Source organism: Neoarius graeffei, chromosome 25 (genome assembly GCF_027579695.1).
Source record: "Neoarius graeffei isolate fNeoGra1 chromosome 25, fNeoGra1.pri, whole genome shotgun sequence".
NCBI lineage: Eukaryota > Metazoa > Chordata > Actinopteri > Siluriformes > Ariidae > Neoarius > Neoarius graeffei.
Window position 1 is genome coordinate 34,630,933 of NC_083593.1, and position 27,137 is coordinate 34,658,069.

The 27,137-nt window shown below is 41.4% G+C and overlaps 1 protein-coding gene across 1 annotated transcript in view; it reads right to left on the reverse strand.

Annotated features, from left to right (window-relative positions):
• pitpnab (phosphatidylinositol transfer protein, alpha b) overlaps nt 1–27,137 on the reverse strand; it is a 74,741-nt gene that overhangs the window by 11,413 nt on the left and 36,191 nt on the right. The window contains exons 3-10 of the mRNA XM_060908148.1: nt 23,198–23,343; nt 22,264–22,355; nt 20,106–20,113; nt 19,887–19,961; nt 19,703–19,786; nt 12,768–12,845; nt 12,068–12,178; nt 6,002–6,124 (exon numbers count right to left, since the gene is read on the reverse strand). Coding sequence (XP_060764131.1) covers nt 6,002–6,124; nt 12,068–12,178; nt 12,768–12,845; nt 19,703–19,786; nt 19,887–19,961; nt 20,106–20,113; nt 22,264–22,355; nt 23,198–23,343 — 717 coding nt within the window. The remainder of the gene's footprint in view (nt 1–6,001; nt 6,125–12,067; nt 12,179–12,767; nt 12,846–19,702; nt 19,787–19,886; nt 19,962–20,105; nt 20,114–22,263; nt 22,356–23,197; nt 23,344–27,137) is intronic.

Below are 27,137 nucleotides of genomic sequence, written 5' to 3' on the forward strand. Positions count from 1 at the left end.
CCAGGTCATTCAGAGCTGACGGAGACATAGTCTGCTACTACTGTGTTTAGTGCTGCTGAAATGGACGACTTAATCAAATGTTATTTCGGGATTGGGTTTAATAACAAAGAGATCCTTGCAGTCTTGGCACAGAATCACAATATTGTGATTTCTATCTGGACTTTGAAGAGGTGGTGTCGTGAACTTGGTCTTTTCAGGAGGCGAAATCAGTCGGACATTGACAATGTGATAGCCTTCACATCACCAACCGACTTCCTGTACCCCGGTTGTCACAACTCTGAATTCCATGGCTCTGGTCTCAGCCATTCATGTCTACCGGCCGCGAGTGAGTGTCACTTCTGTATGGAAGCCCACCTTCTACAGATTTCTGGCTTTTTTTTTTCTCGAAAATTTCGACTTTTTTCTTGGAACTTTTGACTTTTTTCCTCGAAAATTTTGACTTTAATCTCAAAAATTCTGAGTTTTTTTCTCAGAAGTTTCCAAATAAAATATAAAACCCTGGCCCTATTGCTCTGCCGTAGTTAACTGCAGTGTGGTTTGACACATTTTTTGTTGTTGTCATTGTTGTTGGACAAAGAAAAACAGCCTAAAAATGGAGATGTCCTTAAACAGTTTTTGCTTTAAAGCTTTGCTGTCAGGAAAAGATGACTTGTTTTTAAATTGCTGGTTGACTAGAAAAAGTTAGTAGTACGGCAGAGCAATAGGGCCAGGGTTTTATATTTTATTTGGAAACTTCCGAGAAAAAAACTCAGAATTTTTGAGATTAAAGTCAAAATTTTCGAGGAAAAAAGTCAAAAGTTTCGAGAAAAAAGTCAAAATTTTCAAGAAAAAAAAAAGTCAGAAATCTGTAGAAGGCGGGCTTCCATACGGAAGTGACACTCACTCGCGGCTGGTAGACATGAATGGCTGAGACCAGAGCCATGGAATTCAGAGTTGTGACAACCGGGGTACAGGAAGTCGGTTGGTGATGTGAAGGCTATCACATTGTCAATGTCTGACTGATTTCGCCTCCTGAAAAGACCAAGTTCACGACACCGCCTCTTCAAAGTCCGGATAGAAATCACAATATTGTGATTCTGTGCCAAGACTGCAAGGATCTCTTTGTTATTAAACCCAATCCCGAAATAACATTTGATTAAGTCGTCCATTTCAGCAGCACTAAACACAGTAGTAGCAGACTAAGTCTCCGTCAGCTCTGAATGACCTGGTACTTCCTGGTAGCCTAAATTTGTGACTTTTTTCTCGAAAATTTCGAGTTTATTTTCTCAAAACTTTTGACAATTTTGACTTTTTTCTCAAAATTTTTGACTTTTTTCCACGAAAATTTCTACTTTTTTTCTCAAAAATTTCAACTTTTTTCTTGAAAACTGATTTTTTTTCTCAAAAGTTGAGATTGTTTCTCAATTTTTGACTTTTTTCTCGAAATTTCTGACTTTAATCTCGAAAATTCTGAGTTTTTTTCTCAGAGATTTAAAAAAAATTTATTTCTTAATGGAACTATCGCTCTTCCGTATAGTAGTCATGCAATTCCTAAAACAGTTTAAATTTGCTATACTATGCTACCCATTTGTAAGTATAATTAAAGAGAAGTAGATTGCATGCTAAGTAAACTATTCCTCTGTTTTTCTGTGATGTATACAATAATCTCACCATACATTTTTGCAAAGGTTTAAAACTGTTTTTATAGGAAAGCCTTCAAATCCATCCATCCATCCATTATCTGTAGCCGCTTATCCTGTACAGGGTCGCAGGAGCCTCTCCCAGCTGACTATGGGCAAGAGGCAGGGTACACCCTGGACAAGTGCGGCTAGGTCATCGCAGGGCTGACACATAGAGACAAACAACCATTCACACTCACACCTACAGTCAATTTAGAGCCACCAATTAACCTAACCTGCATGTCTTTGGACTGTGGGGGAAACCGGAGCATCCGGAGGAAACCCACACAGACACAGGGAGAACATGCAAACTCCACACAGAAAGGCCCTCATCAGCCACTGGGCTCGAACCCAGGATCTTCTTGCTGTGAGGCAGGAGTGCTAACCACTACACCACCATGCCGCACCTTTAAGTCCACTTTACTCAAATTAATTTGATTGTAATTGAATGTAACAAGTAAACAAAAATTACTCATAAAACTAACCAGTGTGCAAATGGCAGAATAAAAGTCTCAGTATATTTTCACAGAAATTCATTTTGTGAGGGTTGTGGAAGCTGAAACCAACTTCTCAAGATTAAAGTGACACAGGTCGATGTGCTTGTTCAGGAATAATTTAATCCACTCCCCTTTCTGAATTGTTTGAATTGATATCCATCCCCATACCTGGTATGCATTATCTTGTTTCAGTACAGTATTCAGTATTTCCTAATGTGGGGCATCAGGACAGCATGGTGGTGTAGTGGTTAGCACTGTCGCCTCGCAGCAAGAAGGTTCTGGGTTCGAGCCCAGTGGCCGATGGGGGCTTTTCTGTGTGAAGTTTGCATGTTCTCCCCATGTCTGCGTGGGTTTCCTCCCGGTGCTCCAGTTTCCCCCACAGTCCAAAGACATGCAGGTTAGGTTAATTGGTGGCTCTAAATTGACCATACTGTAGGTGTGAATGGCTGTTTGTCTCTGTGTGTCAGCCCTGTGATGACCTGGCGACTTGTCCAGGGTGTACCCCACCTCTCGCCCATAGTCAACTGGGATAGGCTCCAGCTTGCCCTTGATCCTGCACAGGATAAGTGGTTGCAGATAATGGATGGATGCAGGGCGTCCGAACCACGTGTTAGTCTTTTTACAAACCGCTTGGCAGCCAGTTTGGAAAAGTCACGTGAGGTCAGAGATCGTGACCACGGAGCCACAGCAAACGTGGCAGATCACCCAGATTGAACGAAGACTCCTAAATCGAGATAAATTGAAATATTTAGAAAAATATTTTTATAAAAATAAAAATCAAGGATTGAAATATTCCAAATCTAAATGCGACAGTGAGCTTGAAGGCTCTTGAGCGCTCGCTTCTGTGTCGCAGGTTGCCGGTTCTGCTATGTTTGTTGCAACCTCACTCTTTATTGCGACCTCACTCTTTATAATATTATAATGAGGATAAACTTCAGCCATTTCTGTACCCAAGTGTAAACATTAGTGTGCAATGTTTTTCCAGCTCATTCTCCTTCACAGGCATGAGGCAGCGGGAAATACAGCATGTGATTCAAGTATCTAGGGATTATTCTAGCTCCACAGGGTACTATTCATCTTTTTAATACATCAACCTGTGTCACTTTAAAAGCTTACATAATCTCTTGCAGTTTTGTTTTGGCTGTCACATATAAACACTCCAATCACATGCTTTGTCATATAATGTGTTCATTTGCAGATTTCACCCAGCTGCCATGTGCACGATACAGTGAGTAAAGCCTTCACACAACATCTGCTGTTCATCTTTTCTGCAATTACACCATATTATTCACCGAAACCACAAGATGATCATCTCTGCATTACGTATACCGAGGCTAGAAGGTTTCTGAGTAGATGAAGGGTAAACAACAGTGACAAACCTGGTCTTTTCCTTTGTCAACATTCAGATGTCCCATGAAGTTATATGAGCAGGGTATACGAATGGAAAAGCTTTTTTTTTTTGGTTTATTTTTTAAAATTTAAGTAACTATGTACAGTGATGGGGTGGCACACTGGTGTAGCAGGTGATTCAGTCTTGAGCTTGGGTTACTGTCAGTGTGTAGGGTAGGTGAATGGGTTTGCCTAAATTACCCATAAGTGTGAATAAATGTGTGAACATGTGTGTATTGCACCCTGCAATGTTCCTGAGATCCATGGTGACCCTGAGCAGGATAAAACAGTAACTGAAGATGAACAAATTAATGAATATTTACAGAGCCAGAGGAGATACAGAGAATTTTTATTGACAGTTGTGAAAATGTGAGGAGAAGGTCTGACTAGTTTATCTGTGTCCTGCTCTGCTTGGCTGCTGCTTTTGTCCTTCCACTCTGTGCCTCATTATCGGCTTCACTGAATAATTTAGCAGGCAAGCTTCAGGTTAACTGGGGTTCACATGTTAGAAGGTGGCACAGCCCAATAAACTTGAGTATTGCAATAAGTAGTCACATTATTCATGTTTCATCACAGAACTTGTTAGTTAGAGCCGTAATAACTAACTATACTAGTTAGCCATACTAACTCCCTTTTCCTATAAAAACAAATTTTATTAAATATATAAGAACATATTACAAAAAAGCTAACAACATGTTCATTACATGTTAAGAATACGCATACAGTGTCTTGCAAAAGTATTCATCCCCATTGCTGTTTGTCCTGTTTTGTTGCATTACAAGCTGTAATTAAAATGGATTTTTGGAGGGGTAGCACCATTTGATTTACACAACATGCCTACCACTTTAAAGGTGCAAATTGTTGTTTTATTGTGACGCAAACAATCATTAAAATAAAAAAAAAAAAACAGAAATCTGGAGTGTGCATAGGTATTCACCACCTTTCGTATGAAAGCGCTAAATAAGAGCTGGTCTAACCAATTCACTTCATAAGTCACATAATTTAGTTGATTAAAATCCACCTGTGTGCAATCAAAGTGTCACATGATCTGTCACATGATGTCTGTATAAAATCAACCTGTTCTGGAAGGACCCTGACTCTGCAACACAACCAAGCAAGCAACATGAAAACCAAGGAGCACTCCAAACAGGTCAGAGACAAAGTTGTGAAGAGGTATAGATCAGGGCTAAGTTATAAAAATATCCCAAAATTTGAATATCCCAGGGAGCACCATTAAATCCATTATAGCAAAATGGAAAAAATATGGCACCACTACAAACCTGACAAGAGAAGGCCACCTACCAAAACTCACAGACCGGGCAAGGAGGGCATTAATCAGAGATGCAACAAAGACACCAAAGATAACACTGAAGGAGCTGCAAAGATCCACAGCAGAGATAGGAGTATCTATCCTTAGGACCACTTTAAGCCGTACACGCCACAGAGTAGGGCTTTATGGAAGAGTGGCCAGAAAAAAAGCCATTGCTTAAGAAAACAAATTTGGAGTTTGCTCAACAGCATGTGGCAGACTCCCCAAACACATGGAAGAAGATTCTCTGGTCAAATGAGATTAAAACTGAACTTTTGGCATCATGGGAAATGCCATGTGTGGCACAAACCCAACACCCTGAGAACACCATTCCTACAGTGAAGCATGGTGGTGGCAGCATCATGCTGTGGGGATATTTTTCATCTGCATGGACAGGAAAGCTGGTCTAGACTGAAGGAAAGATGGATGGCACTAAATACAGGGCAATTCTGGAGGAAAATTTGTTTGAGTCAGCCAGAGGTTTGAGACTGGTATGAAGGTTCATGTTCCAGCAGGACAGTGACCCTAAACATACTGCTAAAGCTACACTGGAATGGTTTAAAGGGAAACATTTAAATGTCTTGGAATGACCTAATCAAAGCCCAGACCTCAATACAATTGAAAATCTGTGGCATAACTTGAAGATTGCTGTACACCAACGCAACCCATCTAACTTGAAGGAGCTGGAGCAGTTTTGCCTTGAGGAATGGGCAAAAATCCCAGTGGCTCGATGTGCTAAGCTAATAGAGACATACCCCAAGAGACTTGCAGCTGTAATTGCATCAAGGAGGGGGGTGTTTAAATACTTATGCACACTCCAGATTTCTGTTTTTTTTTCTTCATCTTAATTATTGTTTGTGTCACAATAAAACAACAATTTGAACCTTTAAAGTTGTAGACATGCTGTGAAAATCAAATGTTACTAACCCCCCCAAAAAATCCATTTTAATTCCAGCTTGGAATGCGACAAAACAAGACAAACACCAAGGGGGATGAATACTTTTGCAAGACACTGTAATGAAGACGAAAAATCAGTATCATAATCCAACAGATGTAAAAAGATGGCAGAGTAGTGATATGGTGTATGATGTATTTCTCTCCCTCACACACATTCATCCTCTCTCTCTCGCTCTTATTCTCTCTCTCACCTCATCCAGCTCCTTCCTGGTCTCCTCCTCCATCCGGCGAATGTCATCCATGTTCAGTTCAATCCAGTTATCAATCCAGCAGAAGAGTTGCCGGTGGAAATTAGTGAACAAACGTTTCTCTTGCTATAGAGACAACAAGAGAAGTAGAAGAAGAGATCAAGAGTTCATAAACGATGTTTCACTTGCATATTAACTGCATATATTGTTAATACATCCAGATAAATGTATGATATAACAGTCTTGCACATGATATACATGCACTACAAGGAACCATGTGCTAAAGACACAACAAAAAAGTGTTCACTAAAAAAAGTGTGTGATCACAAGTTTGAATCCCTGTGACTGGGTGTTTAAGGAAGCTGTGCTCTCTTGATAGCAGTAATCACACTACTCTCACTCTCCTGTCAATCACATTGACACTAGCCAATCCTGGGCATGTGTGAGCTTATGTCTGCGGAAGAAGGCAAGTAGCACTTTTTTCTCTTATGTTGTCCTGAGACACAGCATGAACAAGTTTGAAAAAAAATGTGGTTGCCTGATTTCACGTCTCAGAGGAAGCATGTGTTAGCTTCCCTGTGTATTTAACAGTTATTCCACGAAATCGAGTCGTACATGAGCTGATAGCCGACGAGGCACGTAGTGCCAACTCGGCTATAAGCCATGTATGATGAGATTGAGTGGAATAACTGTTTTATTCTATCCACATTCACTGGATTTTGAGAAATAGAGCATTATTTTTATTTTTTTGCAAATTTGATCAATAAAATCTTTATACAAAACATCCGACAAAATCATTTCCACTTAGAATGTAAACAAACCAGCAAAATGGCAGGAGCAATTTGTGAAAAATGCGATAATTCTTGAAAAATAAAAAAATAAAAAGATATGTTCTTCCCATCAAATATTTTTATTCCATATTTTGTCACTTCTTTGTATTTTGGGGGGTTTTCTTCTTTAGGGTATTTTGGCAATCAGCAAACCAACTTAAAGGTGCATTACTGCCACCGACTGGGCTGCAGTGTGGAATAGGGGATGTATGGCAGGGAGGACTATATTCTTTTAGCTATTTCTGTTTTGTTTAAATACTTGATAACAATGTTGGGTGTTTTGTTTCTGAATAGAGTTTTTATTTCATACTTGGTTGGTTCAGCAACACACTCCGCCATTTTGTTTTTCTCTGCTCACGGTATATGAGCTGATAGCCTAGTAGTAGAGTAGCCAGTCAGAGCACATGATTGCTCATATCCAGTGAGTGTGGATAGAATAATAGCTGTTGTATGATATTGGAGAGCTGCATGGTGGGTGGGAATTGGCAGGTGAGCAAACTGGGTAGGAAATGTGGAGGAAAAACTCTACACAAATCTCACAGTTTATGTAAAATGCCTTTTGAATTTTTAGGTGAAAGCTTTTTTATATTAAGCGGTAAATGTGTATAATTTATGCTTTCAGAAAGAGAAATGTGTGATTTATGCATTACTGACCGGTGTAAGTAAGTAAGTAATTTATTAACACAGTAAGAACAGTAATAAAAATATTTTACCTTTTACTGTATTTCTCCATGAGGAGAAATACAGTAAAGTGCATTCTGTTATACCTGCCTACATCCTAAAACCTTCTTTATAGAAGGAATTCAACAACTAACCGTCTGCTTTATTTACTACTGCATTTCGAGTAAACAGGTTTTCCATTCTTTTCTCATGTCCAAATTACTGCTGAGGGAAATTGCACATACAAATGTTGTAGACAGAGATCAGGATGACAAATACGAGAGGACGCCTTTAAGTTGTTTTGCTCAAAATAGCATGCAGTGTTTCTTCTGCTTGAGTGCACCCTTCACTAAACCTCTCCCTAATTGCTCTGGAATAGCAGACTTTAACTTCAGACACTTGTGACTTTCAAATATGCCACAGCACCGCATGAGGTAATTGTAAAGTGGATGTCTGACATCCCAAAAGTTTGAAGGGGTGAAGTTTTGCCAATTTTCAAAAACAAAAAGACACAGCAAGAGAAAGAATCTGTATTAAACAAAGTGAAGAACCACACTATTTAATTCTGTCAAAAGATAACATGGACCAGTGTCATTTACTTTCTAAGCCATATATATATACACACACACACACACACACACTGGGGCAAAAAAGTATTTAGTCAGCCAACAATTGTGCAAGTTCTCCCACTTAAAAAGATGAGAGAGGCCTGTAATTTTCATCATAGGTATACCTCAACTATGAGAGACAGAATGGGGGGAAAGAATCCAGGAAATCACATTGTAGGATTTTTAATGAATTAATTGGTAAATTCCTCGGTAAAATAAGTATTTGGTCACCTACAAACAAGCAAGATTTCTGGCTCTCACAGACCTGTAACAACTTCTTTAAGAGGCTCCTCTGTCCTCCACTCGTTACCTGTATTAATGGCACCTGTTTGAACTCGTTATCAGTATAAAAGACACCTGTCCACAACCTCAAACAGTCACACTCCAAATTCCACTATGGCCAAGACCAAGGAGCTGTCAAAGGACACCAGAAACAAAATTGTAGACCTGCACCAGGCTGGGAAGACTGAATCTGCAATAGGTAAGCAGCTTGGTGTGAAGAAATCAACTGTGGGAGCAATTATTAGAAAATGGAAGACATACAAGACCACTGATAATCTCCCTCAATCTGGGGCTCCACGCAAGATCTCACCCCGTGGGGTCAAAATTATCACAAGAACGGTGAGCAAAAATCCCCGAACCACATGGAGGGACCTAGTGAATCACCTGCAGAGAGCTGGGACCAAAGTAACAAAGGCTACCATCAGTAACACACTACGCCACCAGGGACTCAAATCCTGCAGTGCCAGACGTGTCCCCCTGCTTAAGCCAGTACATGTCCAGGACCGTCTGAAGTTTGCTAGAGAGCATTTGGATGATCCAGAAGAGGATTGGGAGAATGTCATATGGTCAGATGAAACCAAAATAGAACTTTTTGGTAAAAACTCAACTTGTCGTGTTTGGAGGAGAAAGAATGCTGAGTTGCATCCAAAGAACACCATACCTACTGTGAAGCATGGGGGTGGAAACATCATGCTTTGGGGCTGTTTTTCTGCAAAGGGACCAGGACGACTGATCCGTGTAAAGGAAAGAATGAGTGGGGCCATGTATTGTGAGATTTTGAGTGAAAACCTCCTTCCATCAGCAAGGGCATTGAAGATGAAACGTGGCTGGGTCTTTCAGCATGACAATGGTCCCAAACACACCGCCCGGGCAACGAAGGAGTGGCTTTGTAAGAAGCATTTCAAGGTCCTGGAGTGGCCTAGCCAGTCTCCAGATCTCAACCCCATAGAAAATCTTTGGAGGGAGTTGAAAGTCCATGTTGCCCAGCGACAGCCCCAAACCATCACTGCTCTAGAGGAGATCTGCATGGAGGAATGGGCCAAAATACCAGCAACAGTGTGTGACAACCTTGTGAAGACTTACAGAAAACGTTTGACCTCTGTCATTGCCAACAAAGGGTATATAACAAAGTATTGAGATGAACTTTTGTTATTGACCAAATGCTTATTTTCCACCATAATTTGCAAATAAATTCTTTAAAAATCAGACAGACAATGTGATTTTTTTGGATTTTTTTCTCTCATTTTGTCTCTCATAGTTGAGGTATACCTATGATGAAAACTACAGGCCTCTCTCATCTTTTTAAGTGGGAGAACTTGCACAATTGGTAACTGACTAAATACTTTTTTGCCCCACTGTATATACACACGTCATATTTTAAGTTATTCCACAAAATTGAGTCGTATATGAGCTGATAGTCGACGAGGCACATAGCTTTAAGCCATGTACAACAAGACTGAGTTCCTTTCTCACCATATGCCAGGTAGATGATTGGTTCATCTGTCAGCTAGACGTCACTCCTCACAATCTGTCGCCATCTTGTTCTGTCTTCATATATCCGTTCTTCATCCACTTGTTCCATCTCTAGGCCTCTCCTCTCCAGTCCATCCTTCACTCCCTCCATCCATCTCTTCCTCGGCCTGCCAACAGGTCTTCTTCCTTGCGGCGTCCACTCTAGGTATTTTCTTGGTTTTCTGTCTTCCTCCATTCTTTTAACGTGTCCATACCATCTCAGTTTTGATTTTTCCAATTCCTCTAACAGTGATATAATTCCTAGTTCCTCTCTTATTCTATCATTCCTCATTTTGTCTCTTCTTGTTACCCCTCTTATTAGTCTTAGAACTCATTTCGGCAGCTTGTACCTTGGACTTGGTCTTGGTGGTCAGTGTCCAACATTTCCGCAGCATATGTTAATATTGGTTTTAATATGGTTTTATATATTATCTTGCATTTTCTAGGTACGTATTTATCTTTTAGTATCGGATACAGCATGTTTACATTGGCATTATACTTTTCTATCCTTTTATTGAGTTCCACCTCTTGCTCATTTCTTTCATTAAAGTATACTCCTAGATATCTATAATTTTCTCCTTGCATAAGTTGATGTTCCCCTGCCCTGATGTTTAACTCCTCTCTTCTGCGTCCTACAAACATCACTTCAGTTTTATTTTTATTCATTTTCAAACCATTTCTTTCTAGCCCTGTACTCCATCTCTCTATCTCCTCCTGTAGCTGATCTGCCATGTCAGCTATCGCAGCCACGTCATCTGCATAAACAAAAAAGTTTCTACATCTGTTCTTTCTTCGCAAATGTGTGGGGGACAACAAGACTGAGTGAAATAATTATTTTATTATATCCACATTCACTGGATTTTGAGAAACAGAGCTTTATTTATTTATGCAAATTTGATAAATACTTTATACAAAGTGTCTGACAAAATCATTCCGCTCTGCCATTTTGTTTTTCTCTACTCACGGTACATGAGCTGATAGCCAAGTAGTAGAGTGGCCAATCAGAGCATGATTGCTCATATCCAGTGAATGTGTATATTATCTCTAGCCGCTTTATCCTGTTCTACAGGGTCGCAGGCAAGCTGGAGCCTATCCCAGCTGACTACGGGCGAAAGGCGGGGTACACCCTGGACAAGTCGCCAGGTCATCACAGGGCTGACATAGACACAGACAACCATTCACACTCACATTCATACCTACGGTCAATTTAGAGTCACCAGTTAACCTAACCTGCATGTCTTTGGACTGTGGGGGAAACCGGAGCACCCGGAGGAAACCCACACGGACACGGGGAGAACATGCAAACTCCGCACAGAAAGGCCCTCGCCGGCCACGGGGCTCGAACCCGGACCTTCTTGCTGTGAGGCGACAGCGCTAACCACTACACCACCGTGCCGCCTATATTATATTATACAGTACCTATCCTACAGTCAGGGCTGGATAATAGCTGGCTACAAGTAGCATGGCAGTAGCTGAGCTATTTTCAACTTAATGTAGTAACTAGCTACATTTTTCAACAAGTAGCAGTGTATTCTGAAAAAAAAAAAAAAAACTACATAGATATTTTCTGAAACTACCTAAACTAAAAGTGGTGAGCCCTCTCGGTTTTTGATGATTGTTATTTTACTGTTCAGTAATGTTCTGTTTCTTATAAAGAATAGTCTCCAAAAAGAAAAACAAAAACCTTGTTACAATGTATCCCAAAATAAAAAGCTTGTACTTAAGAAAAAGTAGTTTCAGTGTAGTTGGCTACTTTTCCTTTGCACCTTGTAATGTAACTACTTAGTTTAGCAAATGGGTAGTTCAGCTGTAGCTTAGCTAATTTGAATCATGACTAGCTTGTAGCTTGAAAAGTTACACTTGCAAAGGAACTTCCCACAACTGCACACTTTGTAGAAATAAAATTGCTCTTTTAATTCAATTTCTTCAATGTCAACTACACTTTGTTTTACACTGCATGTTCATTCAAGAAGCTACTGACATTTGACTGGGATCCGTAGGTTTTAGCCTCAACTTAGATTATTGTAGACTTATATTATTCTACACTTTCTGGAGGAATTGTTTAAAAAAAAATTACTGAGTATTTTATGTGTTAATTCATCTGCATTTATCATTCGCAAAAGATCATTTGAGCCATAAACATACACTGTCTCAGAGTTGAATGCACCACAACTCACCTTCTGAATGAAGTTCTCCACTTTGTTTTGCAGCCCCCACCACTTGAACTTCACTGTTACCAGTTTGTAGGCACACATGTGTGGACAGTCTGTCTTTTTGGGCAGTTCTTTCTGCAACCACGCACAGACACACAGTGTATGTAAAAAGAATAAGGTCACAATAAAACAGATATTAAAGTAGTTTAGTATAAATATGCAGGTGATTATGGAAAATCGCACGCGCTGATTGGTCTAGAAATTCTCGAGATATTTCTTGATAATCCCTTGAGCGACTCGGCAAAATGGTGGTCAATTGCTTAGTCACTGTAAATGAGGAAGAATTACAAATTATGAAAGAAAATGTTGCTCCTAAAAGCACTAAAGGTGCTACAAAGTGTGGTCTAAAACTATTCAAAGGTAAGGCGGAACTGTGATTTATTTTATCTATTTCAAAACAAAGTATTTTATGTGAGTCGGCATAGATAAGTGACAAAAGTCTGCGCCACACCTTTATTACATTCGCATGCTGCTTTTGAAGTTTGAAATAAATGATTTTAATATGATTTTTTTAATGATCACTACATTTAATAATCACTAAAATTTATACTCAAATAATTATCCACCTCAGGCTCAGTGAATATTCGTGGATAATAACCTCGACTTTGTGTCGGTTATTATTCACTTAGCCTTCAGTGAATAACTGTTAAATATGATTGTGCACCTTCCAGTCAGGCCCCAAGGGTCCTCGGCCAGTCTTGGCAGATTTAAACCTGGCTGGATCTTCATCTTGCTTGTAGTCCTGCAGAGGGCAGCATTACACCACACATATTACACATCAAACTCACATTTCCACTTGTCCAATTATACTCAAGTAATTTCTGCAAAATGACTGAGTGGGGAAAACTGAATGCACTGAACCCTTGAACCAGGCACTTCATCCTCTGTCTGGTGATTTATTTCTGTGGCTTTGAGTCCTGTCCTGTACAGGTTTCTGAATTCCTGAAACAACGCTTGCTTTGAAGACTTTCATGAGATGGATAGGTTGTGTTAGACCAAGAAAGGTGTGTAGGATCATCGGAACTAGGATCAAGACCTAATGCTAGTAAAGCTAGCTACTGTTGTCCATTATCCATTAACATAATTACATCAACCAGAACTGCTTTCTGAAACCATATTCAAGCAGCTCAGATCATCAGCTGTTTCAGTATACAAAAAGCACAGTATGAACATATACAGTATGTAGATGGTATACAATAGTGTTTTAAGGATTTTCTCCAAACTAAAATAGTGGTTACAAAAAATAGGTTAATAGGTTTTTAAAAGTAAAAACACACATTCAACTTAATCTGATAAAATTCCAGCACGTTCTTTAGCATGAGACGCTCTGACTCACACTAAATACCAGAATTTCCTTTGAAATTCTTGTTTTGGGAAAGAAAAATGAGGCTAATGGATTGAATGTATTTTCAACATTACCATTTATTTTCCACAAGGAATTTAATTCAGAAAGGCTCAGGAACAGCTAAATGGTTTAAAATATTTGGGCTATGTGTAGAAGAGTTTAAAAGAGATAGCAGGACAGAGTATTCTGCTGTGACAATAATATTCTACAACAGCAACTTTCTGAACATGAGGAAAGTTTGATATAAATTAATATGATGTACATTACAATATATTTTTAAAATTCCACATAATAGGAGTCATAAAACTTTCATCTTTCAATTCAGGCAAGAACATTCAGAAGTAGATTTTTTTTTTTTTTGCATTATCATTTACAGTACTGTACAAAAGTCTTAGGCACACGTAAAAAAAATGCTGTAGACCAAAAATGGCTTAAAAATAATGAAATGAAATGTTTCAACATTAAAAAAAAAAAAAATACTATAAACAGCAGTAAGCCATAAATAAAACAAAGTCAATATCTGGTGTGAGACGACCCTTTGCTTTGAAAAAATTTCTCCTGACCGCCAGAGGTGGTGCTTTAAGCACCCGGATGACTAATACCAACAGGGTCACGAGGAAGACCTATTTACCCTACGAATGGCTGAAAAGGGTGGCTGTGGCCAGTGGATTGTGCATGGCCACATTAGCCCTATAAAACCTTGCAAACGTGCAAGTTGAGACCCATGAGGCAGCGGCGCAGATATCAGAGAGTAGAACTCCACGTAGAGCCGCCCATGATGCAGCCACATTCCGAGTGGAGTGGCCTTGGATGTGGGGAGGGACCGGGAGGCTGCTGCTAATGGCCTCCATGGTCCAGTTCGACAGTCTGTTTGGACAGCGCGTGGCCGTGCCTATGTCCAGTGTGGCCCACAAACAGTGCATCCGACTGCCGAAATGCAGCAGTCGCTTCAATGTATGCCCTCCGTGCTCGAACTGGGCAAAGAAGGACATGACCTTGGCCCTGCTCATTCTCCTCAGGTGGTGGTCTGAAGGCTTCCAGGCTGAGGGGCTGATTGGTGTATGAAGAGGAGGAGAAGTTCTTGGGCATAAACGAAGGATTAGGCCACAGTGTTACACCCGTGCCATCGGGCTCCATTGTAAGCACTCCCGGCTGATAGACAGGGCATGTAGTTCACCCGCTCTCTTAGCATTCCTTTTAGCTATGACATCGGCTGTCTTTAAAGATAGCCACTTGAGCTCCGTCCCCTGTAGGGGCTCAAATGGAGGTTTACACAGTGCACTTAAAACCAGAGGCAAGTCCCAAGCTGGTCTTGGACTGCGTTGAGGGGGTCTTATGCACTGAGCACCTTTAAGAAAGTGGCGCACCCGTGTGTGGGATCCCACAGTCAGCCCGTCTACCCTGTTGTGCATTGCGGATATAGCCGCTACATACACCTTGATGGTGGAGGGTGCAAGGCCCTCGTCCAGATGAGACTGTAAAAAGCTGAGAATCCCCGGTATCGGGCAACATGCCGGTTCCTGAGGGCGTGCTTGGCACCAACTTACAAAGAGCTTCCACCTATTGGCATAGAGCGCATTGGTGGAAGGTGCGCGGGAACACTGGATGGTCCGCACAACGGTCGACTCACATTCTGCTAGCAGTGGGTCGGGCCCTTCAGAGGCCACACCCACAGCTGCAACTGTACTGGGTTTGGATGCCAAATTTGACCTTCCATCTGTGAGAGGAGGTCCATCCGTGCAGGGAGACACCAAGGCTCCTTGTGCAGCAACCCATACAGGGTAGGGAACCAGACTCTCCCCAGCCAATAGGGGGCTATCAACAGCACCCTTTGACCCTCCTTGAGGATCCTCTCGAGAGTGGGCAGAATTAGCGGGAGTGGTGGGAAAGCATATAGGAGCTGCTGTGGCCACTCGTGTGCCAGTGCGTCTTGGCCCAAGGGGCTTGACATTTCTTTCAGTGTAAACCACAGGGGACAATGTGTTGTGGCCTGGGAGGCGAAAAGGTCCACCTCTGTCCTGCCGTATTGCAGCCAAATACTCTGCACCACTTCCGGGTGCAGCTTCCACTCCCCCAGATCGGGGTTCTGTTGTGACAGAAGATCCGCAGCAGTGTTCCTCACTCCTGGTGAATGCATTGCCCTCAGGCTCACCAGACGAGGGTAAGCCCATGTCAGTAGGTGCCGAGTGAGCTTTCAGGGAAGGTAGTGACCTGGTGCCGCCCTGGTGGTTTATATAATAGACCACAGATGTATTGTCGGTCTTTATAAGGACATGCCGACCCGCTAAAACCGGACGGAAATGTTTCAGGGTGAGGAAAACGGCCCGCAGCTCTAACACATTGATGTGTTGTCCCTGCTGTTGTGGGGCCCATACGCCCTGGGCAGTCCTGCACTGCCACACTGTGCCCCAGCCGATCAGTGATGCATCGGTGGCGACTACTTCTCTGCGAGAGGGTATGGACATAGACATGAGGAGCAACTGGCCGTGATTCTGACTGGCCTGTGCCTGTGATGTTGTGGATGTAACCCAAGGCTGTTCATCCAGATTTGTAGAGGCCCGAGTGTGAGGAGGCCCAACGGAACTACCGACGAGGCCGCGGTGAGTATACCTAGTAGTGTCTGGAAAGACCTGAAGGTCAGGGTTCGTCCCTTCCTGAAGCGATGTAGCCGTCGGACAATATCGCTCACCCATCGCTAAGACAGGGTTGCCTTCAACAGCTGAGAATCCAGCTGAAGGCCAAGAAAAACAGTCTTCTGGCTGGGTGTAAGGGAGCTCTTGGTGTGGTTCACCCTGAGCCCAAGTTTGGTGATGTGAGAAACCAGCACGGCTGGGTCGCTGAGCGCGTCTACCCTTGACTGAGAACCAATCAACCAGTCATCCAGGTAGGGGGAGGATACGCATTCCCCTGCTCTGAAGTAGGGACAGTGCTGCCGCGGCGAATCTCATAAAGATTCTGGGAAGTATGCATCCTTCAGATCAACGGTTGTGAACCAATCGTCCCGTCTGATGCTGTTTAAGACATTGGATGTGCGCAGCATACGGAATTTGAAGACCTTGAGATGCTCGTTCAAATGTCTCAGATCCAGTATGGGGCGAAGCCCACCCCCTTTTTTTTGGGGGGGGGGATGATGAAATAGGTGGAATAAAACCCACTGTTTTGTGAAGGTGGATCTAATGGCTCGAGTACGCCCCCTTTTCCAGGAGGGTCAAGACCTCCTGGCGTACTGCCAGAGCTTTCATTTTGACCCCTTGAAATCTCGGCGGTCGTCATCTGAATTGTATGCTGTAACCCTGAGAGAGGGTGGATATAACCCAGGGGTCCGATGTTACCACTTCCCAGTAGGCAAGTTGTTGACTGGTGAAGTGTCCGACTGCCGGAGTGGAGTAGTCAACGTCTGCCTCCACGCCCCCTATGGGGGGGGGGGGGAGTGGGAATTGTACCCCGACGTGCCTGTGCGGTGGCACCAAAGAGCTGTCCTGGAATCACTGGGAGAGTGCGGAGGGCCCTCCTGCAGGGATCTGAGAGTGATGACTGAGCCAACCATACCTGACGCCTGGCGAGAGTTAAAGACGACATTAGTCTGCCCAGCTCCCTGGTCATGAAAGCAAATGCCTGCAGTGAGGCCTCGCTTAGGCTTTGCAGTGATGGGTCTGCTCCAGAAGACTGAAGAGCCTGAGACTGGGCCAGGATCAGGTGAGATAACGAATTGCCTATGCATGCAGCCCGTGCTGCAGCGTCATAGCTCTTCCTGATGAAGTCATCGGACAAATGACACTGTGGCCGTGGACAGCGAGCGTCGGGTCTCAACACCTCCATGCTGACCAGACCCTGACTGGACGCATCCTGTATCTCTACAGCTCCTCAATAAAGGGGGCTGAAGGTGGAACAGTGAAAACAGCAGAGGGGGAGTCTAAAAAAGGCACTCTGCATCCGTACTTCAGATGGTGCCGTGTCCAACCCCAGGCGCCATTTTTATCGCGGGCTTGACCATAGTGGAAAGCACGTCCTCCTCTTGAAGCTCCGCAGCCGGGGACAGCACCGGAGGCTGTGGCTCAGGAGGAGTAAATGAAGCAGCAGAGGCAAGAGCATCAGCAGGCTATGCTTCAGGCGGTTGTAGGTTATAGAGCAAAGCCTTAATCTCAGCAAGCTCTGAAGGACCACAATGGAAAAAAGTATTTTTACTTTTGTGTTATCCTCCATAATATTTATATTATGTTTACATGTTATGTTTTTATTGCAAAATAAATCAATACAATACAAAAAGAGCCAAGGTGCCCACTTGTTGCGCCAAGGGGTCCACCTTCTGGTACTTGGGCCTACAGGGAGCCTCCCGTGACGGCTGCTTAGGGCGCTTCCTAGACTTAGGAGGCAGAGCGTAGTCGCTCGGTGCTGGGGGCAGTCGAGAGCCCAAACTGCTTTCCAGCTGAGCAAGCCTAGCAGTGTGTCAAGCAAACAAAACGAAATATCCGCGGCGGAGTCAGGCGAACATACTCACCCAACCGCGTTCAGGTAATCAGCAATCAAAAGCTGAAATAAACAAGCTACAAGGCGAGAAAATACCCATGTGCTCGCGGTGAAACTGAAACTTATAATTAGAGGTTGCTGGCTGCCGAAGTCCGAGTGGACTCACTCATAACCGGTTTAGTTGAAAATACTTTACTTACCTTAAAGGTTTGAGACAATCAGCACATAAACATGACCGCTGTTTATTCTACTTACCTAAATATGGATTAGGTGACAGTAAACAAGCAGTGTCGAAGTACCAATACAGAGCCAAGCAACCAAATGAAATATCCGCGGCGGAGTCAGGAGCGAACACGCTCACCCAGCCGCGTTTAGGTAATCAGCAATCAGCTGAAGTAAACGCGCTACAGTGCGAATCAGAAGTGCACACAAGCACTAATTAAGTATCATACTTGTAACAAAATGATACTTATTAGATCGCTACAAGGCGAGAGAACACCCCTATGATCGCGGTGAAACTGAAACTTATAGTTAGAAGTTGCTATCTGCCGAAGTCAGAGAGTGAACTCACTCAGCTATCAGCTGAAGTAAACAAGATGCAGTGCAAATCAGAAGCGCACACAAGCACCAAATAAGTGTCATACTTGCAACAAAACGCTACTTATTAGATCGCTACAAGGCAAGAAAACACCCCTATGATCACAGTGAAACTGAAATTTATAATTAGAAGTTGCTAGTTGCCAAAGTCAGAGCGAACTTCACTCAGCAATTAGCTGAAGTAAACAAGCTACCGTGTGAATCAGAAGCGCACACAAGCACCAAATAAGTGTCATACTTGCAACAAAACGATACTTATTAGATCGCTACAAGGCGAGAAAATACCCCTATGATTGCGGTAAAACTGACATTTATAATTGGAAGTTGCTAGCTGCCAAAGTCAGCGAACTTACTCATAAATGGTTTCTTACCTTAAGCAAATGGCAAATCGCAGTCTTTAAGAGGGCGAAAAAAAACGCAGCTCCAACCCGTTAAGGGTTTGCAAGACTCCAGCGATTGCTCTTAGAAAATAGTACTACTCGAATAATCTGCTCTGCACGAGAAGATGCAAGAGAACGCTTCCGGGGTGAACGCACCTTAAGTGCCGGTGCAGTGACATACGTCACCCCCTGTCGCAAGCGACCTTGTTGGTATACACACACTCGAACTGCATGTGCATGTGATGGACATCCGGGTGCTTAAAGCACCGCCTCTGGCGGTCAGGAGAAATGAAATAGAACTGTAGGTTTTACTGAGCATCTTACAGAACCAGCCACAGTTCTTCTGGACACTTTGACTGCCAAACTTGCTTCTTAATTTTGCACCAAAACCCAGTAGCCTTCATTATGTTTTCTTTTTTAATCTGAAAAGTGGTCTCTTATGTAATATGCTGCTCAGATACAAACTTTTTTTTCTTGTAACATTTAATTTTGTGAATGAAGAATGAAGGGCCTAAGTAAAATTAGAAAGATAGGCGTAAAGTAAAAGGACCTCTGTGCTTTTCCTCAGTCTATAATGAAATTGTATAACTCCCTTGAGCCACGATGATTTGTGTTTTTTGACATATGTATTTTTAGACAAGCCAAAATAAATTCAGTTCCAGCTGTGCTGATCCCTCTTGACTGCATGTGAATTTGTTTATGTTCAAGACTCTTCAACTGTATTCTAAATATTCATGGGGTTTAAAACAACAAATAATAGCTTATTCTTTCTTCCTGTTTTATTCAAGCAGATAAGAAGCCTGTTCTTACCTTTGACTCCACCTGACTTCTGTCAGCGATGTCAATATACACCACATCGACCTTCTTCCAGGTGTCAGGGTCCAGACCGTGCACCTGCACAGGCCAAGCAAAAAACAGACTCAAAGTCACATTCGGTTCCTCCAAGACAGGATGACCCCAGCAGTGACCTTTCAGCCAAATAAAGAGTACTCACATTCTCCTGATGACCCATGTCAGGTTTATGCCATGTTTCTATCTTGATGAGAAAATTCTCTTTCATGTACTCATTCTGTAAGATACAAGCATCGTTATTAGCAGTGTACGGTATTTAAAAAAAAATCACAGTGAAGTGATATTTGGTACTTATTGGTGTGTGTGTGTGTGTAGTGGCCTGTGTATGTGTAGGGTGAAATATAGGTGGTCATCTACTCACTGTGATTACTGTCAAAAGGGAGAGAAATGACAAGGAAGGAGAAAGGACACATCAGATATAATATATTTTATCGTATCTCGAGTACATTTCTCTATAAATTATATATTCACATGCACAGAATGTACTACACAAATACAAAACAGTTTTAGACTTGTCCCCACGAGTACAGTGGATATAAAAAGTGTACACACCCCGTTAAAATAATAGGTTTTTCTGATGTAAAAAAAAATTAGACCACGATAAATAATTTCAAAACTTTTCCCACCTTTAATGGGACCAATAATCTGTACAATTCAATTGAAAAACAAACAACTGTTGGGGAAAAAAATAAAAAACATACAATAAGTTGATTGCGCAAGTGTGCACACCATTAAACTAATACTTTGTTAAAGCACCTTCTGATTTAATTACAGCATTCAGTGTTTTTGGGTTCACACCTGCCATCAATTAAAATGACTCTGATTAACCCCAAATAAAGTTCAGTTGTCCTAGTAGGATTTTCCTGACATTTACTCAGTTGCATCCTCCAGCAAAAGCCAGAGTTCACAGAGAGCTTACAAAGCATCAAAGGGATCTCATTGTTGAAAGGTATCAGTCAGGAGAAGGGTACAAAAAAATTTCCATGGCATTAGATATACCATGGAGCACAGTGAAGACAGTCATCAAGAAGTGGAGAAAATATGGGACAACAGTGACATTAGCGAGAACTAGATGTCCCTTCAAAATTGATGAAAAGACAAGACAAAAACTGGTCAGGGAGGCTGCCAAGAGGCCTACAGTAACACTGAAGGAGCTGCAGGAATTTCTGGCAAGTACTGGTTGTGTACTACATGTGACAATCTCCCATATTCTCCATATGTCTGGACTATGAGGTAGGGTCGCAAGACAGAAGCCTTTTCTTACAAAGAAAAAGATCCAGGCCCGGCTAAATTTTGCAAAAAAAAAAATACATCAACTCTGCCAAAAGCATGTGGGAAAATGTGTTATGGTCTGATGAAACCAAGGTTGAACTTTTTGGCCACAATTCCAAAAGGTATGTTTGGTGCAAAAACAATACTGCGCATCACCAAAAGAACACCATACCCATGGTGAAGCATGGTGGTGGCAGCATCATGTTTTGGGGTTGCTTTTCTTCAGCTGGAACACGGGCTTTAGTCAAGGTGGAGGGAATTATTAACAGTTCTAAATACCAGTCAATTTTGGTCCAAAACCTTCAGGTGTCAGCTAGAAAGCTGAAGATGAAGAGGAATTTTATCTTTCAGCATGACAATGACCCCAAGCATATCAACAAAAGAATGGCTTCACCAGAAAAAAATTAAAGTTTTGGAATGGCCCAGCCAGAGCCCAGACCTAAATCCAATTGAAAATCTGTAGGGTGACCTGAATAGGGCTGTGCACAAGCTATGCCCCTGCAATCTGACAGATTTGAAGTGCTTTTGCAAGGAATAGCAGGCAAATATTGCCAAGTCTAGATGTGGCAGGCTGATTGACTCCTACCCAAAAAGACTGAATGCTGTAATTAAATCAAAAGGTGCTTCAACAAAGTATTAGTTTAAGGGTGTGCACACTTATGCAACCAGCTTATTGTACATTTTTTATTTTTTTATGTTTTCCCCCAACAGATTTATTTGTTTTTCAATTGAATTGTACAGGTTATAGGTCACATTAAAGGTGGGAAAAGTTTTGAAATTATTTCTCATGGTCTCATTATTTTAATGGAGTGTGTACACTTTGTATATCCACTGTATAAGAATATCTAACCATTTTGGTCTTGTGGGGAGGTTTGGTTGGCCCCATGAGGAAAACATTGGTTGCTGTTGATGTTTGTTTTAACAATAATGCAACAATTATTTTATTTATACATTGAAAGAGTCAAAGGTTATTGAGGTTAAGGTTAGGGCTAGGTTTATGTATAGCATAGCATTAATTAAATTATGTCAATGGAAATTTCTCACAAAGATAGTAAGACAAAGGTAGGTAGGTGTGTGTATGTGTGTGCGCGCGCGTGTGTGTGCGCATGTGGCATCAGGGTAACCTCAGTTCCCTGTGCTGTAACTCCACTCCCACTCTGTCCAATCAGTTAATTATTTAACAGAGAGATAGAAGTGTGTGTGTGTGTGTGTGTGTGTGTGTGTGTGTGTGTGTGTGTGTGTGTTACCTGTGCGGCAGTATGGGTAAGCATTCCAGGCTTTCTCATGAATGTTGAGAGCTGATGCTGGCGCTAGCATTCTTACAAATGATGGAACTTTACTAAAATAGAAATACAGTAAGACAGGAAACTGGATTGAAAGGAGGCTTGTGTGACACAGAAAATCTCACATTGTATATATGATGGATTATATTTCACAGTTATGCCAGGGAATCGAGTCATACATGAGCTGATAGCCGATGAGTCGCGTAGCACCGAGTTGGCTATAAGACATGTACAACGAGACTGAGTGGAATAACTGTTTTAGTCTATCCACATTCACTGGATTTTGAGAAACAGAGCATTTTTATTTTTATTTTTTGCAAATTTGATAAATAAAAACTTTTTACAAAATATCCGACAAAATCATTTCACTTAGAATGTAAACAAACTGGAGAAATGACAGTAGCAATTTGTGAAAAATATTATAATAATAATTCTTGAAAAATAAAAAAAGATATGTTCTTATCATCAAATACTTTTATTCCATATTTTGTTGCTTTTGGAGGTTTTTCTTCTTCTTTAGGGTTTTTTTTAGCAGTTGGCAACCCAACTTAAAGGTGCATTACCACCACTGACTGGGCTTGAGTGTGGAACAGGAGATATTGGGGGGGAAACAACTATATTCTTTTAGATATTTCTGTTTCTTTTAAATGCTTGATAACAAATTTTGGGGTTTTGTTTTCAAATAGAGTTTTATTTCAGCCTTGGTTGGTTCAGCAACAGGCTCCACTATTTTGTTTTCCTCTACTCATGGTATATGAGCTGATATCCTAGTAGTCGAGTAGCCAATCAGAGTGTGCGATTGCTCATATCCAGTGAATGCAGATAGAATAAATATGATTGTAGTACTTGTACATGTATTTTATATATATATATATATATAATGTATGTGACATCTCACCTCTGCAGGTGGTAGATTTTGTGTGTGTATTGGCCTTTTTCTCCATCTTTCTCATATGGTTCATTCTTCAGGACCTCCACACCCTCTCCTCCCCCTGTCTCATTCTTACTTGCCTCAGCTACTGAGTACAGCTGACCTACCTGGTACTGTACAACAAACAAACAAACATACACACACACACACACACACACACACATAGATAAAAAGACAGACTAAGACAGCAGTCTCTGCTCAAAACAATGAAACAATCTCATGACATTTGGAGTTCAAATAATTCTAAGTACAGATACCAAAATATTAATTTTCAACGAAGAATCTACATAAATTCAATCTTGCTATTTTAATGCCATCATTTAAGTATGGCTGGTGTACCCCCCAGTTCTCTCTTTTCTCCCTTTGGCCATTATTTCATGAAGTGCACACATTGTGCATGCTGGACAAAGGCTTCTTTCACTCCTTAATCACCTTTAACATTGTGTAGAAGATCCTAAGATCACATACAGTACACTAAACAAGCAAGATTGTTAAAAAACAAATGTAGAAATGAGGATGAAGAACAGAAATGTAATTGTGTGAATGAGATCAAGCATATTAGTGAGGGGGGACTTAAGGCTTTGTTACAATAAGCTGATTTCACTCTGCTGCAGCACTTTGCAATTAGTCCTGAGAGAAATCTTACAGATGTTTTATACCAGAAAAAGATCATATGAGCTCTGAGATGGTACAAAATTTACATTTCAGTACTGTACTTAGCCAAAGAGATCAACAATGAAAAATTGCTTTCCCCCCACCAAATCAGAAAAAAGTTGGGATGGTATGTAGAAACTGAAATTAAAATTGAAAACAATGATTTGTAAATAATTATTGACCTGTAGTCTATTAAAAAGAAAACATCAGCACATTGTTTGATGCTTTACCTCATTATTTTTTTCCCAAACTATACACTTATTTCAGTTTTGATTCTTGCAACACATTTCAAAGAAAGTTGGGACAGTAAAGCATTTACCACTTTATAATGTTGCCATTTCTTCTCACACTTAAAAGATATTTAGGGACTGAAGACACCAAGTGATGAAGTGTTTCAGGTGTTATTTTGTCCTGTTCTTCCTGCAAACAGGTCTTTAGGTGTGTAACAGTACAGGGTCGCCATTGTCATATTTTTTTGTATCAAAATTCACCACACATTCTCTAATGGGGACAGAGGGGACAGACACCGTCTTCTTCCACAGCCATGCCTTTGTAATGTGTGCAGAATGTGGTTTTGCATTGTCTTGTTGAAATATCCCTGAAAAAGATGTCATCTTGAAGGCAGCATATGTTGCTCCAAAATCTCAATGTACTTTTTTGCATAAATGCTGCCATCACAGAAGTGTAAGTTACCTTTGCCAAGGGCACTGACACAATCCCATACCATGAGAGACCCTGGCTTTAGGACTTGTTGCTGGTAACAGTCCGGATGGTCCTTTTCATCTTTGGTCTGGTGTCCATTTCTTACAAAAAAGACCTGGAACACTGATTCATCTGACCACAATACATATTTCCACTGTGTGATGGTCCATCCCAGATGCCTCCGAGCCCAGAGAAGTTGACGACACTTCTGGATACAGATAATGTAAGGCTTCCCTTTTGTACAGAAAAGTTTTAACTGGTATTTGTGGCTGTAACTCCATACTGAAGTGCTTGACAAAGGTTTGCCAAAGTAATCCTGAAGCCATGTGGTTATATCAGCTATAGACCCTTTTCACGTGACGTCACGACAAACGCGGCCGCCATTTTGGACATGTACTACCAGTAGTTTACCACAGCCAGCATTGAGGAAAGGCAGCAAAGAAAGTGTTTATTTTCAGCAAGACTTCCATCATGCCACTATATTGTTGTGCACCTGGATGTAGTAACCATCAACAAACAAGGCAAGGTTTATCATTTTATCGGATCCCGACGGAGAAGATGGATAGCGGCCATTAACAGGAAAGATTGGCAGCCGTCAGCATACCAACGCTTGTGTAGTGACCACTTTGTTGGAGGTAAGATGAATAAAATTAGCCAGAAAAGGCATTACATTGCTGTTAACATTCTGTGGCGGCGAGTGTGTAACCAAATAGGCTAAAATAACCCATTGTAACCTCTGTTCTTCTGTAGTAGCTATTAGCTAATGACATTAGCTAGCGTTGTGTTCCTTTGCTGTTGGTAGACTGTAGGACAGATCAGAGGCAGTGTCCTACATACAGCGCTTAATTTGAGGGGGAGCAAGCCGGAGCGCGCTCCGGAACCTCGGGCGTTGGCTCCGGCAGCTATTTACACTGGATCCGGTGATCCGACACCTCTTTTGACTATGTAACAAAAAAAATAATAATAATTTAAATAAAAAAATGCAAGTTTATTTAGTGTTAATGTCTGATTTTGATATCTGTCTTGTTGGTGATTTCTCTCATGAAACGACATCCACAAAATATCTGCAGATGAACTTAATTTGCAGTGTTATTACAAAACATGCCCAGAAGCGCAGCCCCGCGCCCCCCTCCCCCCCTCTTTTTTCCCGCACCGGAGCCACTCATCCTCTGCGCTCCGGGACCTCCCACTTTACAAATTAAGCACTGCCTACAAATAAGTGTTCAAAACAAGAGGAACATGTATTTGTCTCTTAAATCCAGGCCGTTCCCTGTAATCTGTCACAACGGTTGGAGAAAGTAATGGCAAATAGTGAGTGCACAAACCGTAGAAGGTAAACTGTACACAGCGCCAGGGCAGTGTGATGGTATGTCTACTTTTAGATTGTGTTAGCTTATCAATGAACACACTCGTCACTCGACGAGTTTCACATCTTTACGACGGATACTTAAATGTGTGTTAGGTATTATTGTTACAGTCTAAGCAGTCATTGTAGCAGCTAGATGAGCGAGAACCGAAAGGGTCTGTGCCATAAACCGTTATTTCTGTACGGCGTTGCTAATGTGTCGTTACTGTTGTTATTTCTCCCTCTGCTCGCCCTGTAAATGCCCTACGTCGCTGGATAGCGAAGGTATTTTCTGCATCTCACTCCTTTTTCTTGTATGTTCTCCGTTTGTCGCCTTCCTCGCATTCAAACCAATTCGAGCCTAAGTCCGCTACATGTCCAAAATGGTGGTCACGTTTACGAAGGTCACGTGACTGAAAAGGGTCTATAGATGAATAACGGTTCTTGATGCAGTGCCATTTGAGGGATCGGAGATTACAGGTGTTCAGCTTAGGCTTGTGCCCTTGCCCTTTATGCACCGAAATTCCTTCACATTCCTTGAATCATTTAATGATATTATACATTATTATTCACAGTATTTTTTAAACATTTAAACAACTCTCACACATTTGTTGGCAAACTGGAGATCCTCAGCCAGTCTTTGCTCCTCAAAGATTAAGCCTTTCCTGGATATAGATTTTGTACCAAATCATGATTACAGTCACCTGTTCATATCACCTGTTTCAAATCACATCATTATTTAATTGTTTTACCTCATTAATAGCCATAAACTCCCCCTGTCCCAACCTTCTTTGGAATGTGTTGCAGGCCTGAAATGCAGGAATGGATGTATATTAACAAATGAACTGAAGTTGACCAGACAAAACATGAAATATATTTGGTTCATACTGTCTATATTGAAATACAAGTAAAAAAAAAAACAATTAAAAATCTGAGCTTTCTTTTTATTATTATTATTATTATTATTATTATTATTATTATGTGCATCTTCCATACCATCCCAACTGAGTTTTCTGATTTGGTGTTGTATTAGGCAAAGAGTGTGTTGAGTTTTTAGTGTGTTGAGTTTCCAGAAATCCAACAATGGCATCAAAACAAATTACATTTCCATCATGTTTAACCAATTAACAACTGAAATTGTGATATTAAACAAACGAATGTGGATTTTCATGGGTGATTGATCGTTTATGAATTATATTCACCTCT